The following is a 14,758-nucleotide window of genomic DNA, read 5'->3' as shown; positions in this document are numbered from 1 at the left end:
TACCCCACAACGGAAACTACCCACCCGGGGGGACTTTCTGATGTCAGATTTACAATTCCGGGGGGATCCCTTCGAGGGAGTCAGGGGCAGACCGCCTCAAAGCCCTCCTCCCGCAACGCCACTGGGCATCTCTGCGCGATGTGGTCGCGAAGTCTAATTGCGTCAATAGACACACCGGATTTTTTCGCGAAGGGCTTTGAGTGGGACTGGAAGAGGCAGAAGCAGCACTTAAAGCTCCTTCAAGCGCGGGAGCAACTGAAGCCGAGCATCCCTTCCCCGCCGAGGCTAGCGCACCTAAAAGCCCCCGGTCCACTCCCGAAAGCGGACTTCCCCACCCGGCCGCCCACAGATAGGCTGCTCCCCCCGCGCCGAGCGCCGCCCGCCCTCTCCGTCCGCGCCCCGGAGGGTCCCCGCCACCGCCCGGCCGTGGCCACCGCCCGAGGTTGCCCGGAAGGGGCGTCGGGGCAGGGAGGCGGCCGCGGCCCACGTACCGGGACTGCCCGCCACACGGGGCTGGGAGGGGCGCCCGCGCGCGGCTCCCGGACGGCGTCGACGGCGCTTAAGGTGGCCTCGGCGTCTTCAGCGGAGCGGCCGGGCCGAGCGACCCCCGCCCCGGCGCTGCGGGAGGCGGCGCCCCTCGGCAACGGCGGCACTCCGCGCGCCCCGGGCACGGGCGACCCCCGCCGGGAGGGCCAAAGAGGAAGGGGGCGGCGGCCGGCGGGCGAGGCGGCCGTAAACTCCCCAACCGGCGGGAGGGTCGGGGCGCCGGCAGGCTCACCCGCCGCTCGCCTCCTGGGCGCCGATGCCTCCCGGCTGCTGCTGGACGCGCGCCCCCCCGGGCGGGCATGAGCCGGTGAGCGCCGGGGGGGAGGCAGGACCCCCGGCGGACGCCTGGATGCCTCGGCCTCCCCCGCCCTCGAGCGGGCGACGCCGGGGGGGCGCTCTCTCTCTCCACCTGCGGGCGGGACCGCGACCCTCCCCCGCCCCCCCCGCCGCAGCAGGCGCCCCCGGGGGGTGAGCGGGGGGCGATGCGCGGGGGGCTCCGACCTGCCGCCCGGTGCCCCGCAGCCCTCCGGGGGCCGCGCGCTCCCTCCCTCCTCCCCCCCGGGTGTGGGGGGGTCTCCTCCTCTCCCCCCTCCGAGGGACCCCGCAGAAGCTGCGGCCCCTCCGGCGGGAGCGAGCCCGGCCGCCGAGATGCCGCCGCCGCTGCCGCCGAGGGAGCCTCCTTAAGGCGGGGAGGGCGGCGGGTGACGCGGCCCGCGGGGAGGCGGAGCAGCGCCGGGGAGGAGCCGGGGCCTGCAGTGGAGCCGCGGCCCAGCGCGCACCGAGCCCGAGCCCGAGCCGAGGCGGAGGCGGCGGCGGAGGACGAGGACGAGGAGGCGGCGGCGGCGGCGGCGGAGGAGGAGGCCGGGCCTGCTGCGCGGGAGGGTCGGGCCGGGCGCTGCGAGGCTCCGGGGCCGGGCCGGCCTTTCCTGCCGGCGGCGTCCGCAGCGGCCCTCGCGAGGAGGCCTCCGCCGCGCCCTTCCTGGTCCGGCCAGGCCAGGCCCGGCGCCCGCTCCGCCGGAGATGCGGGAGCGGCGGGCGCTGAGGGCCGGGCCGAGCAGGAGGCCGGGGCGCGGGGCGGCGAAGGAGGCGAAGGCGAGGGAGGCGGCGTCCCCCTGAGGAGCGGCCGGTGAGCGAGCGGGGCGGGAGGGCGGGTTGCTGGGCGCCGCCGCGGCCTCTCCCGCCGGAGCCGTTGGCGCCCCGGCCCGGCCCCGATGCCCTTGAGGAGGCCTGGGCGGGGAGGCGGGCGTGGGCCGCGCGGGAGCCCGAGGCGGCGGCCGGATGGCGGGGGCGGCGGGCCCGGAGGGGAGGGGGCGACCGGGGAGGGCGGGGGCTGCCCGGAGACGGGTTGGGGAGGGGGGCCCGCTGGGGACGTAGCGAGCCCCCCCTTGAGGTTGTTCATAATGAGCTATTCCCCCCCCCTGCAAGTGGAGTTATGTCCAGAGTTGGGGCTTAGGGACGCTGGTCGTCTGAACAGGCAGGCAGAGGATGCTACAACATAATGTGATTTTTTGGATTTGACTGGCCACCCTTAACAGCAGCGGGAGTTTCTTTCAGGAGCCCAGCTGGCTTCTGGGGCTGCCTTCCTGGTTTCCCAACTTTCTCCCACTGCAGCTGCCTATGGTGGAAACTGTTGTTGCTGCTGTTACATAATGAACCCATTGGCTTCTGTGATCCCCAAAGATTTATCAGCACATCTCAGTCTCCCTTCTGCCTACGCCTTTTCTAGACATTTCTCTGGGTAGAGCTAGAAAACGCTTGTCCCTGCAAACTTATGAAAAACCATTGAATGACTTGACCTCCTCCGGGCCAGGGGTCAGCCTTTTGCCTTTCTTAATGGAAATAAAAGTGGGGAAGGACCGATTGACCCCAGAAAGTCCATTACGAGTGGGTGGGAGTGTATTTTGCTTTTGGCTGGGTATATTCAGGTCACCACCTTCTTCCCACCCCAGAGGTAAATTAATTTAGTTGCTGGAGTCCGCCAGTAAGGCCAGGAGCTGGATTCTGAGCTGAACTGTTTGATTCCTATTATCTGTGCTTGCAAAACCGTGACACATAATTCATACAGCATTCATAACAATTCTGGCATTGGGAGTTGAAAAAACAGTGGCAGAAGAGAAACCCTGTATTAATTAAGACAGGGTCATACATATTAATAGTTATATTTTCTATCATGCTTAATAATTGCTTTCCTTTTCGAAATGACCTGTTGGCAAAAGCTGAAATAGGAATGGACAGAAGCTGCAGCTTTCATTGCGTTGCAAATTGTCCCCACCATTGGCCACCATCAGTTTCAGTCAGTTTGGCACAGTTTTTCCTGCCCTGCCTTGTGCTCTGCAGGATCCCTACGGTGCCCACCAGCCCCAAAAGTTGGAGAGCCAGCACTAAGCCCAAAAAAAACCCCAAACCACTAAATTGACCCCTCTCTGCATTAGCGCCATGGAGCTCTCCATCAGTCTCTATTCACACCTCAGTGTACATGTTGGTTACAGTAGGCAACACAACACGCCATGTATTCAGGCTAGCTATGTATATTATTCACGGATTATGTTCTTGTATCACCTGAAGCCGAAAGCAGGCAACCATATCATGGCTTAGTACAATGTGTGAATGCAACAGAATGTACTTCTTCACAATTGCTTTTGTTTAGTAGTTCGATGTTTAGTCTCTAAACTGATCTCCCTTAGCTCTTAGGACTAATTACTCAGAGTTTTCTGTCTTAACCGTACAATTCTTTGCATATTTATTGAGACGCAAGTTCTATGCACGCAGTCTAGTTAGGATCCTTGCCAAATGGCTTATGATTAAATTACAGCAATGGAAGAAGTTGCTTTAACAAGAACAAAAAAGATCGTAAAAGATTATGTTGGATTTTTAAAAATGAGCATATTTCTTTTCGGATTTCATTTCAGTTCAAGGAAATATTTATCTTTTTATCCACAACAGAGGGGCCAGTTCACTTCCCTAGAATCCAAAAGGCAAACGGGCAATTGTTTGGGGGCTTTACAAATAAATTTTCTGCTGGATGCATTGTGCTGGATTTTTTAACTCGTTTCATTAAATGGATAGGTACTTTAAAATCACATGCCTTCTGCTAAGAAGAGTGGATAACAACGTCCCATTTTGTGGTGAACGACAGGGCACGGGGCATGTGCAGAGCGCCATTCCCCAGCCGCTCATTCCTTGCTCCCACGTGCCAAGAATTCCGCCCCTTCCTGACAGGTTGAGGTTCCCATTCCAGAACTTAACAGCTGCAGCTTCTGGTCTGGGGTGCCCTTTCGGCTTGGGGCCTCGTGGCATTTGCACGGTTTATATCCAGATAGTCAAAAACATGCTGACTGTTTTCAAAATGACACAAAGTTTGCATGTAGAAGACTTTACACGGCCTGTCTCTTAAATGAGCTTTTTAATGAGTGTAATGAAAGAAGAGGAATGGCTCTGGAGAGGCCCTGTGGCTGTGGCAGGAGGAGGAGGAGCCCGCCCACCTCCAGCGATGGCAGGAAATGCCCAGAGGCACCAGGTCCCCCTCTTAAGAGCTTTGATACCTGGACCGATTGATGTGACGGGACCGTCCATCGGCAGATGGCCTCCTGCATTGTGAACTGGCTGTGGATTCACAGGCCTTTCAAGGGGCCGTCCTCTTGTCCGTAATGGCCGAGTTTTCATTGCAAATTTCATGACCCTTGTAGACACGATTGCAGAAAGCATTCACAAAGCTCAGGGCTGTTTTGTAACATAGTTTTTCTCAGCAGGAATCCATATTTAAACTGCTAGGTTAGATTTCAGACTAAATAATTAAAACATGAACAAGTTTTAAACTTCATTGTTGCGGTTTAGGTATCTTACCATTAAATTTTGCAGCTGTCCTGTTTTGAAATCAGATATTATGAATCAGCTTATGTTGCATTCTTCTTTTTAGTGATAAAAGGTAAAGAATTATATTCAGGCTTGAATGTTGTTGTTCTCGTTATTATCCACTCCAGAATCAAAGGTATCTGGGCAGAGTAAAGCTTATAAACATAAAAACAGCAAAAGAATAATTAAAGCAAGCTATCCTAGTATAAGACAATTTATATTAATGTATATTTAAAAAATGAGAAAACAACGTCCCTGATGTTAATTTTTTTGAACCAGGACGGCAATATGGTGACTTCAGGTGCTTCCCATCAGCCTTCTGGCAATGGGCAAGGGCTTCTGGGAAATGTAGTTTAGCTAGCAAGTTGCCCGTCTCTTGCATCGGCTTAGAGTTTTTGTTTTGTTTGCTTTCAACGAGAAAACCGCCCACCCCGCAGAAGAGAGGGGTTATTCACAGTCTTGCTATATAGAATATGTTAGGCTCCTTATTTTAATATCTTGGTCACTGAAGTAATTTTTAAATATTTTATAGATAAATCTGACCAAAACAGCCATTATTTTTCAAAATATATGTCCTTCGTGGTAGGCCCAGACAATTGTGTCCTTGTGGGTTTCCCCAGATTGAATTGTGCGTTCCAACTCTCAAGGTTCCCCAAACAAGGAAGTCTAGTTCTCTTTTAGTATCTCAAACGTGGTGCCAGGAGATTCTCCTCCCACCCGAATTTAGTGGCTTGTTACCTGCTTATCGCATGAATCAAATGCTTTATGTTAATCTCTTGTGCTTCCTTTCCTGATATTCATGTTTATTTTCTTTTATATTTATTTAGTTTCATTTAGTTCGTTTTTATCCAAAGGTCCTTGGTGCCCCCCCCCCCTCCCGGAGCTGGAACTGTCTTTCTGATTCTGTTCACTTTTTGATGGGCATGGCTTTTTTCTGTCCCTTTTCCTCCCAAGAGTTTATCCATTCTGTTTTCAAGCACTGGAAGTCTGGTTTTGTTTTATGTTTACTCCTTGTCTTGTAGACTTAGCAAGTGCCCACAAGGAGTGCTGAAAATGGAATAACTGATCTTGAAAGGGTTAGCCTGGTCATCTCCTGGTGCTTCAGACCTGGAAAGCTAATACTGAAGTAAATAGTTCAGTCACTAAGAATAGAAAGGGCAGCATGTTTCATAATAATAGCCGGGCTGCTCTCTCCTGCAGCAGACTCCGAAGGGGTCTTCACACGGTGGGTGGCGTTGCTTCTAGTCCAGGGAGGCCCCAGAGCATCTGACGAAGAAGGCTGCTTGTATGGTCCTCCCACAGCTGGAGGAAGGCTCCCTGCCTGCCTGAGCCCAGGGGCAGAAAAAGGGTGGTGGAACTTGAAGGGTGGAAGAGACTGTGGAGGTCTCCCAGGCCAGACCCCTGCCCAGGGAAGGAAACTGCAGGCCACGTGAGACGAACGAGGGGGGTCCGCCTTTGATTGGAAACCTCCAGTGGTGGAAGCAGCCCAGCAGTTCCGGGCAACAGGCTGACCCACCGCCTAGATTTTCCTCCTTATTTTAAGTTGGATTCTCCCTCTGCAAGGCTTCCATTCTTTGGTTCTTGTCCCACCCTCTGCACTGTGACACCCCTTCAGGCCTTGGAAGGTTGTCACGTCTCCTCTCCGCTTTCTCTTCCTTAAGCTAAACATAATTGCTCTTTTAACCATTCCAAGTGGGACTCAGCCTACGAAGCCCCGCACAATCCTTGTGACGCTTCCCTCGCTCCTTCCAGTTCTTTAGCATCCTCCTTGCTTTGGGACGACCAGAGCTGGGATGCTGTGATCGGTGTGACGTAGAGTGGAACGCTATCCCTCTCCATTGATGTAGCTCAGGACTGCGTTTGCTCTTTTTGTCGCTGCAGGACGTTGCTGGCTCTGGCGCCCAGACTCTCCTCACAAGTATGACCCCTGCATTGTCTCTCTCAGTGTTTCTCTACCTTGACCACTTGAAGAAGTGTGGACTTCAACTCAGGGAATTCTGGGAGTTGAAGTTCACACATCTTGAAGTGGCTAAGGTTGAGAAACGCTGGTCTGTCTCCTTCTCTGTCCATCGGGGTCTTCCTATCTAAGGGCAGAACTCCACTTTCCTTGTCACTGAACTGCATTTGTTCAAATCGGTTTGAAGGATATTCTAAGCTTAGTCATAATTGACTTGAGTTCATTCTTTTCGTGGGTGGCTAATTGTCTTTGAATTAAGGCTGTGTTGAAAAATCTATAAGGGTTAGTAGTTTACCCATACGAGAGAACGCATAATTCAGGGCCACTTAAGCCAAGAGTGTGCCTTAGCCGGGTTCTGCCTTCCGAGCAGACTGAAAGGAGATACACACCTGAAGCTGTGCTTTCCCCACCTCTTTGTGAGTGAAGCGCATTCAGAGGTTTTGAGTGTGAAACTGAAGAGTGGTTATTGTTCTAGAAAAATCAATTCAGTCTCGGGTAGCAGTTTATATGGTTACTTTCCTTTTCCCACCTTGTTTTTGTCCTCAAATTTCTGATCAAGTGGGCAAAAGGCAAATAATTGAATTTATTACCCCTTTTTATACCCTTGATCTTATCTAAAAGGCTGAGAAACGAAGCATGGCATGGCCAGTGGTTAAAAGAATAAAAGTATTATTATGACATGTTGCCCTTAATATAATTTCTAAAAAAACATAGAATGAAAGTTTGGGAGATGCCTACTAAACCTCAGAGAATGTTTGCTGCTGGTGGTTCCTTGCAGGAAAACTCTTAATTTCTAGACTCCTTTTGAGTCAATGGGCTGCACAGATAGAAGCTCATTAAGCTTCTTTGTATCAAAGATACTAAACAGATCAGCAAATAATTGTAACCCTTGTGAGAGCCGGGAGGCCTGCACTGGTCCACAGTTGGATCCATCCCTTACAAATTTACAAATGTTCCAAAAACTCTACAGATTTTATGATCTAGCTCCTGTCTCAGTATTGTTAAAAATATATTATTCTAATAAATTAATAGAAGATTCCATACATGATCTAAATAAGTCATATTGAGGGGTCCTTGGTGCTTTCTGAGCTGGCTTGTTTTCTTTCAGACATTTCATTACCCAAACTAGCTAACAACATCATCAGTGCTGATCATCATCCCCACCACTAGCCCTGATGATGTTACCTAGTTGGGCCTTGGGCCTCTGTGGGAGCCCCGTCCCGCTCACCCCTCCTGTCTGTGCTCTGCCTCGGCCACAGGTCTCGCCCTCCGGGGTCATGGCTTCCGACCTGGAAAGCAGCCTCACCTCCATCGACTGGCTACCGCAGCTTACTCTTCGGGCCACCATTGAGAAATTAGGGGGGGCTTCCCAGTCAGGCGCCCCGGGAGCTGGCCGGAAGTGTCCGCCTGGCTCTCCGACGGACCCCAACGCCACCTTGAGCAAGGATGAGGCTGCCGTCCACCAGGATGGGAAGCCTCGCTACAGCTACGCCACCCTGATCACCTACGCCATCAACTCCTCGCCCGCCAAGAAGATGACCCTCAGCGAAATCTACCGCTGGATCTGCGACAACTTCCCCTACTACAAGAACGCGGGCATCGGCTGGAAGGTGAGCACACCCGGGCCTGGGGCTCCCTTGTTGCTTTTAAGAAGCTAGTCCTCATTGCTGTGGGCCGCCCCCAGTGCAGGGAGGGCTCAATGTGAGCCAAAGCCAGAAGGCTGTGCGCATGAGGCGGATGGGAAGCCCTTTTTTTTATACATGTAGTTATTGATTTAGCACATTTGTGTGGCTGCAGTGTGACGGACTCTGGGTTGCAGGGGGAAAAAAAAGATCAAGCAAACTTATAAGAAAAATAGCACACGGTGTTAAAACTAGCTGAAACAACAGAGGGGCAATGGGAGGTACAACGCCCTCTTGTCTCTCCCGTTGGGGACCCCGGGGTAAAAGAGGCGGGACACAGAGCCGTGATGGCGAACCTATGACACACGTGCCACAGGTGGCACACAGAGCCCTCTCTGTGGGCACGCACGCCATTGCCCCAGTCCTAGGCCTTCAGCTGGGTTTTATAAAACCTTTTTGCTTTAGGCCTCCACCGCCGTGTGCAAAAAAAAAAAGGTTCAATCAATCAATCAATTTCAACTTTTCACGGGAAAAAAAAGATCTTGCAAAGTTGGAATTGATTGATTGAACTTTTTTAGTTCCACCCAGTCTGCCGTTACCACCGCAGCCACGTCCACCTAATGGGCCACATCCACCCGGCACCCGACAATACATAAGTGGGTTTTGGGATGCAGTTGGGCCCTCAGTCCCTAAAAGGTTCGCCATCACTGCCCCAAAGGCTCGGGGCCGATTCCGGAGGCCGACGTCTTTGCTCAGAGAGCCGAAGTTTTCTGCCCTGGGGGAGCCCAGGCTTTGGGGTAGGTTTGCCACATAGGCCAAACCCAAAATATGAGATCGGCCATAGCAGAGGCAGAGGTGGGGGTACTTGTTTATGTGGGAAAATGCCACACATGCTGTTTTAGTCCTGAAAAGGCCAGCAAAGTTTCCTACCCTACTTCTAGAGGAAGTTGTGGAATTCCTTTGTCTCTGTGTGTCCTCGTGTTTCTTTATCAAGATTTTGCTGTTGCTCGAGTAAAGCTTTTCCACTGCTAGCCTATCTTGTCTGAGCAATAGTACCTACTGGAGCCTGGTTTTCTGGCAGGCAGCCACCATATTCTGAGGATTAAGCAAGTCTGGATCCGGAAATATTTTCAGAGGACAGATTGATTGGGGACGGGAGATAGGAGAAGCTGAGGGTCAGGCTGGGACTCTCGTAAAAAGGGCTCCAGAACTTGACTGGCCAGGCAGGAGATTGTGGGGAAAGTCCTGCTTCTTTTCAGAGTGGAGCTGCCTGGAGGCCGCTGGGGGTCTTCTCGGTCCCTCTTCCTGGACTGCCTGGGCTGGGCTGAAGAAGCCAGCAGGGCGGGAATCTGTCAACAAGCGACATTCGTTCGTTCGTTTCTCTGTCGAGCGTTTCTGTGCTGATTTGAGATGATTACAGTACAGAATAAGACAGATAAATAACACAACTGTACTTCCCCGAGTCCTTTTGGAAACAGTGTTTTTATCGGGGTCTCCCATCCAGGTCTCACCCAGGCCAGCCGCTGCTCCCAACAAAATTTGACCCACAATTTCTCGGCTGCTTGGTGGTGCAGAGAACGAGGGGACCCCCGGGACCCCCCCCCCAAGGTTTCCAGAGCCTCAGGCCGCAGCTGCCTTCCCTGGGCAGGAGCTGGGGAGGGTTGCAGAGTCCTCGATGGCCGGGAGCCCTCGTGGAGAGGCCAAGGAGCTCTCGGGGCTGGGGGGGCTTGGATTGCCAGGGGGGGGTGTGGCGGGGTGGGCTGAGGCGCAGGAGGTGGGGAAGCTGCCGGGCTGACCCCTTTTCCCCCAGCAGTGGGCAAGGCGTGTGGAGGGACAGGTGGGAAGGTGGGGCTGAGCAGCTGCTTGACTGCTGCAGCGGTTCCTCCGGTTCTCCTCCTAGAACTCCATCCGGCACAACCTTTCGCTGAACAAATGCTTCCGGAAAGTGCCTCGGCCCCGGGACGACCCTGGAAAGGTGAGCCGGCTTTCCTCCACGAAGGGGTTCTTCAAGCACCTCGCCTTCTTTGGACCCCCGTGAGGCGAAGGGGGGTCGACGGGCAGGAGAAGAGAAGCTCAACTGACCCGAAGGGGCCGAGCTTTGGGCAGAGGGGGGACTTCGGAGGGGGGAGTCAGAGGCAGGTGGACGGGAGCTGCGCCCGGCAGGCCCCCTTCCCTTTCCGTGGGGGTCACGCTCTTTCCCCCACGGCAGCGGCCCTCCCGGTCCAGCCTGTTCCTCCCAAGAGAAAGACTGAAACTCGCTGGGGATGATGGGGGCCTGGTTGTTGCCAGAGAGGGGAAGGAGGTTTCATCCCCCCCCCTGTCTTTTCAGGGCTCGTACTGGACGATTGACACCTGCCCCGATATTTCCCGGAAGAGGCGCCATCCGCCGGATGAAGATGTGAGCTTGCCTCCCCAGCAGAGCACGGAGGGGGGAGGGAGTAGGTCTTTTTCCCCAGGGGGCACCAAAAAAAGCGCTCCCCCGGTTCCTTCCCCGTACATCCACAGCTCAGTGGCGCATCCCCAAAACCAGCTTCCTGCTGAAAGAAACACAAGAGACTCCTTTGACTGAGCAACTGCTTGGCCATCCTGTTCAGTTGATCCCTTGATGGCCGTTTTCTTAAACTCCCAGCCCTAATCGAACCATATTCATTATGGGCCAGCGGCCTCTGGAGGCTCCCTCAGGGCTGCAGCTGTAAGAGAGTTCCCCCCCCCAGCGCAGGGGACCTTTGCCCCCAGGGGAGGGCTCCTCTCAGAGGCCCCTTCCTCAGGAGACTGCGCCAGCCCTTCCGGCGCCCGGCCCTGGCACAGGACGGGCGGCTGCCTCTCCGCCTGCTCAGGGCTGAACTGCCTGCTTGGGTTTTCCAGCTGTCCCAGGATTCCCCGGATCAGGAGGCCAGCAAAAGCCCCCGGGGGTCCATCTCTCTGGGCCCAGAGGCGTCGCTGTCCCCCGAGTCCAACCAGCAGCTCTCGATGCAAAGCACACCCCCTCTGGGCAATTACGGCCAGGTGCGTGGGGGGGGCGCAAAAGGGGGGGCGCAAAAGACATCTGGCTGGGTGGGGGCAGGGGGGCCGGTGAGCCTTGGCCCCATCCAGCAGCCCAGAACAGGTGCCCCCCCGCGGCGCTCTCGTTTCACCCCCCCCCCACTTGCTTGTCCTCTGCAGCAGAGCACTGGGCCAGTGGAGGTGGCCGCCACGGTGGCAGGCGGACAAGGCCGTGACGGGACCGAGGTGCCCCCTCCGCACTACAGCACCAGCAGCGACTTGAAGTTCTCCTACTCCGAAATCAACTTCCAGGACCTGAGCTGGTCCTTCCGGAATCTCTACAAATCCATGCTCGAGAAGTCCTCCTCCTCCCAACACGGTGAACGGCGGCGGCAGGGCCAGGAGGGGGGTCTGGGAAGGGGGCAGAAGAGGTGAGCCAGCGGCACCCGGCACCGGCTCCTCGGAGCCATCTGGGACCGCTGGATGCCTGGGGACCCTCTGGTGGGGACGGGCAGCTGGCCTGAAGCAGCCCTGGGACTCTGCAGGGAAAGGCCAGCAAGTGAGAGCCGGAAGGCCGTTTCCCCCCCCCCAGCCCCCCCGTGTGCCCCCTGAACATTTCCCTCCTGATCTTCCCTTCAGATTTCTCCTCCCTCCTGGGGGAGATGCAGCCCTCCAACCACAGCTACTACATGTACCAGCAGCCACAGGGGCCCCCCTCCGTCGGAGCCGTGCCCCCCCTCCACACTCCGACCTCGGAGAGCTGCCAGGGCAGCAAGCAGCAGGCGGGGGACGGCTACGGCCCCCCTCCCGTGATGTCTCTGCACCCTTCCGCCATGCAGCACGGAGGGTACCACCAGCACCATCATCCCCACGCCCACCCACCGCAGTCGCAGGCCTCCCTCAATAACGCCGGCTTCGGTGAGTTCCCGCCCGGGGAGACGTTTCGCCCGATGGTTGATTTTAACGGGACGGAAAGCGAAATTGCTCCCTGAGGGGGGAGGGGCCACGCCAGGCTCCGCCCTGGAGTGCCTTGGGGCGCATCCCATGAGCCCGGGGGATGAGAGGGGAGGCCTCGGGGGCGAAGGGGCAGCTCACTTCTCTGCCGGCTTTGTCTCTCCCCCCCCCCCCCAGCTTTTCCCTCCGACTGGTGCTCCAACATGGACTCTCTGAAGGAAAGCTTCAAGGCAGTCAATCGACTCAACTGGTCCAGCATCGAACACTCCCAGTTCTCCGGTGAGGGCATCTCCCTCCCCCCCCCCCGGGGGTGGGTGAGGGAGGGAGGAGGAGGGGTCCCGTCCTCCTCCGCAAGGGGGCGGGGCCCGTGGTATGGGCAGAGCAGTGATGTCCGGTTCCCCCCCTCCCCTTGCAGAGTTAATGGAGAGCCTCCGCCAGGCCGAGCGGAAGAACTGGTCCTTAGACCAGCACCACATTGCCAACCTCTGTGACTCCCTGAATCACTTCCTCACCCAGACCGGGCAGCTCCCTCACCTGGGGGGGCCCCCTCCGCAGCCCCCCCGCATCTCCGAGTCCTGTGCCATGAACAGCAACAAGCAGGAGCAGCCCATGAGCCAAGGTACCGGACAGGGCGTTCTGGGGGAGGGAGGGGCGAGACCAGCAAGCAGGGCCGTGTCCTGGGGGGGGGGGAGAAGCAGGAAGAACTTTTCCTTGACCTCTCAGCCACCCTCTGTACATCCTGTCCGTCTGGGGCAGCCTCACTGATAGGGAGCAGGGCCGCCCTTCTGCAGCAGCCCCCAGCCCCCTCTTTGCCTCGTGGCTCTCCCCCTGCCTCTCTTAAAAGTGACCCCTGTCTCTGAGGTTGGGGCCAGCCCCATAGATGGTGGGGAGGCCCCATTGGACATCTCTGCCCCCAGCTGCCCAAATGAGGCCCCCAACTTCTGTCCCAGTCCTGGGGGGGCAGAGGGGGAAGAGCTCTGAGCGACTGGGGGACCCTAACCCTTTCCATTTACAAAACGTGCCACGCATCGGATATTCATCATGGGGGGGGGGGAAGCCAGCAGACATCATAAAACACTGCAAACCCCCCCCCCCGCTGTGGAGCCAAGGGGGTCTCGGAGAGACGGTACGGATTTTCAGAGCTGACCCTCCCTGTCTGTCTCTCTTCTCCCCAGTAAACTCGTATGGCCAGCCAGCGCCTCCCCACCTGTACTCGGGGGGCCCCTCTCCGATGTACCCTATTCCCACCCAGGATTCGCCAGGGTACAATCGCCCAGGTAAGGAGATGCCCAAATCGGCTCCCAGCTTCGGCTTGAGCTGCTTGGCAGATGCTCCTCACCGTTTCCCTGCAGGCGCTCTGGACATCGGCCTGCCCACTCGGTCCTCACGAACGTTCGGCCATTTTAATTCTTTAGATTAAATGAGTTGCTTCAATTAGGGCTCCGTCCAGTGCCATATCGAAGGGGGAGGGGCAATTCGGAAGAATTCAACTGACTAAACCCCTTAGTCTGTCTTTCCCCTTGTGCAATTTACTCAGGTCATCATTTGGTTTCGCGGCCCCCTCCCGGCGCCCCCGAGGAGATCCCTGACGATTTCAACTGGGATTTGATCACCTAGCAAGCGAGAGACTCGGCAGCCCGTCCCTCCCGGGGGGGCTCCCTGCACGAGAAGGAAGCCGCCCACGCCGGCCGTCCCGGGCCAGCGCTTGGCCTCCTTCCTTGCCTGTATATAGATATATATTCTCTACTTCAGCCGGAGAAGCTGCCACAAGATGCTGCCGAAGATAATCTTCCTTGCGCTCCTCGTTTTTACCTTCTTTTCTTCTTCTTCTTCTTCCTTATTATTATTATATTATTATTCCCATCATCATCATCATCGCTGTACGCAGCCCTTTTTGCTCTATCTGCCAGCTTCGGATTTTACACGTTTATTGAGCACCTTGTCTGGATGCAAGTCAGAAGACGGCCTTGGTGCCGGAGGAGACTTCCAAAGAACGGAGGGCGTCGTCACCGCCATCATCATCCTCATCCTCATCTTTGTCACCCCTTGCATTGTACAATCCCCCTTTCCCCTCGAGGTGGCCAGAGACTCCCTTGATGGCTGCTGAAGTGAGTGCGCCCGTGGGTCTTGAGAGTCTGTAAGAATTATGTTCTTCCTAAATGTTGTAACGTATGTGTGTGTGTGTTGGGGGGGGGGGAGTTGGACTGGTCTGAAGGAGAAAGCCGCCCGCTTTCTTGCACCCGCGAGCGAAGGGAGGCCAGGCCCAGTGGCAAGATGGGAGGACGGAGCTTGGAGAGACCGAGAGAGGCTGGAACAGGAAGCAAGGACGACCACGCCGGTTCTACTCTACTCTCTACTCGCAGGCGAAGGCGGCAGGGGGTGTGCAGCTGCTGCTGAGAGAGAAGGGCGGGGAAGGCCGTCCCCTTTGGCAGACCAGAGGTGCCGGAGGGGTCTGCTCCGCATCAGGTGGACTGGGCAGTAAGGACCGCTGGACCAGACCCTTCAGGGCTCGCACCACCACCCCCTTCTCTCCTCCGTCCCTCCCCGAAGGCGACAGGGCTCTCGCTTTGGATACGCAGATGAGACAGACAAATCAAGAAGAATTGTACTCTTCTCCCCTTCAAGGTTTTTTTTTCTTTTTTTAACTTCTGGATTTTACTTTCCCCCCCCCTCCCTCATTTTGCTGGAATGTGTTGTGACTTGTGATGCAAAAATGGAAGAGGTTTTTTTTTTAACCCCTCGGCCTTGCATAGCTAAGCAAGTGATGCTTCCTGTGTGGTGGACAAAGCGAGACAAAAAGAGGAAGGCCGTGCTGGGCAGAACTTGGAGGGTGCAGATTTGAACC

The 14,758-nt window shown here is 56.1% G+C and overlaps 2 protein-coding genes across 2 annotated transcripts; one reads left to right on the top strand and one right to left on the bottom strand.

The window, feature by feature from the left end:
• Positions 1-17: 17 nt before the first annotated feature.
• Positions 18-4,119, bottom strand: LOC120304929 (translation initiation factor IF-2-like). Its single transcript, XM_039336060.1, has 2 exons — positions 4,089-4,119; positions 18-1,225 (listed from the first exon to the last, which is right to left on the bottom strand). Exons 1-2 carry the CDS (start codon positions 4,117-4,119, stop codon positions 240-242), a joined length of 1,017 nt encoding a protein of 338 aa, XP_039191994.1. The 3' UTR covers positions 18-239.
• On the top strand, positions 1,303-14,579 carry FOXJ2 (forkhead box J2). Its single transcript, XM_039335869.1, has 11 exons — positions 1,303-1,672; positions 7,615-7,965; positions 9,878-9,952; positions 10,307-10,375; positions 10,843-10,983; positions 11,140-11,338; positions 11,599-11,877; positions 12,091-12,192; positions 12,329-12,532; positions 13,089-13,190; positions 13,451-14,579. The coding sequence occupies exons 2-11, from the start codon at positions 7,633-7,635 to the stop codon at positions 13,528-13,530; spliced, it is 1,584 nt and encodes a 527-aa protein (XP_039191803.1). The 5' UTR covers positions 1,303-1,672; positions 7,615-7,632; the 3' UTR covers positions 13,531-14,579.
• The last annotated feature ends 179 nt before the right edge of the window (positions 14,580-14,758 follow it).

This window comes from Crotalus tigris, unplaced genomic scaffold, assembly GCF_016545835.1.
Source record: "Crotalus tigris isolate CLP2741 ecotype Arizona unplaced genomic scaffold, ASM1654583v1 scf7180000017663.5292952, whole genome shotgun sequence".
Taxonomy (NCBI): Eukaryota; Metazoa; Chordata; class Lepidosauria; order Squamata; family Viperidae; genus Crotalus; species Crotalus tigris.
This window is presented reverse-complemented; position numbering and strand designations above follow the sequence as displayed.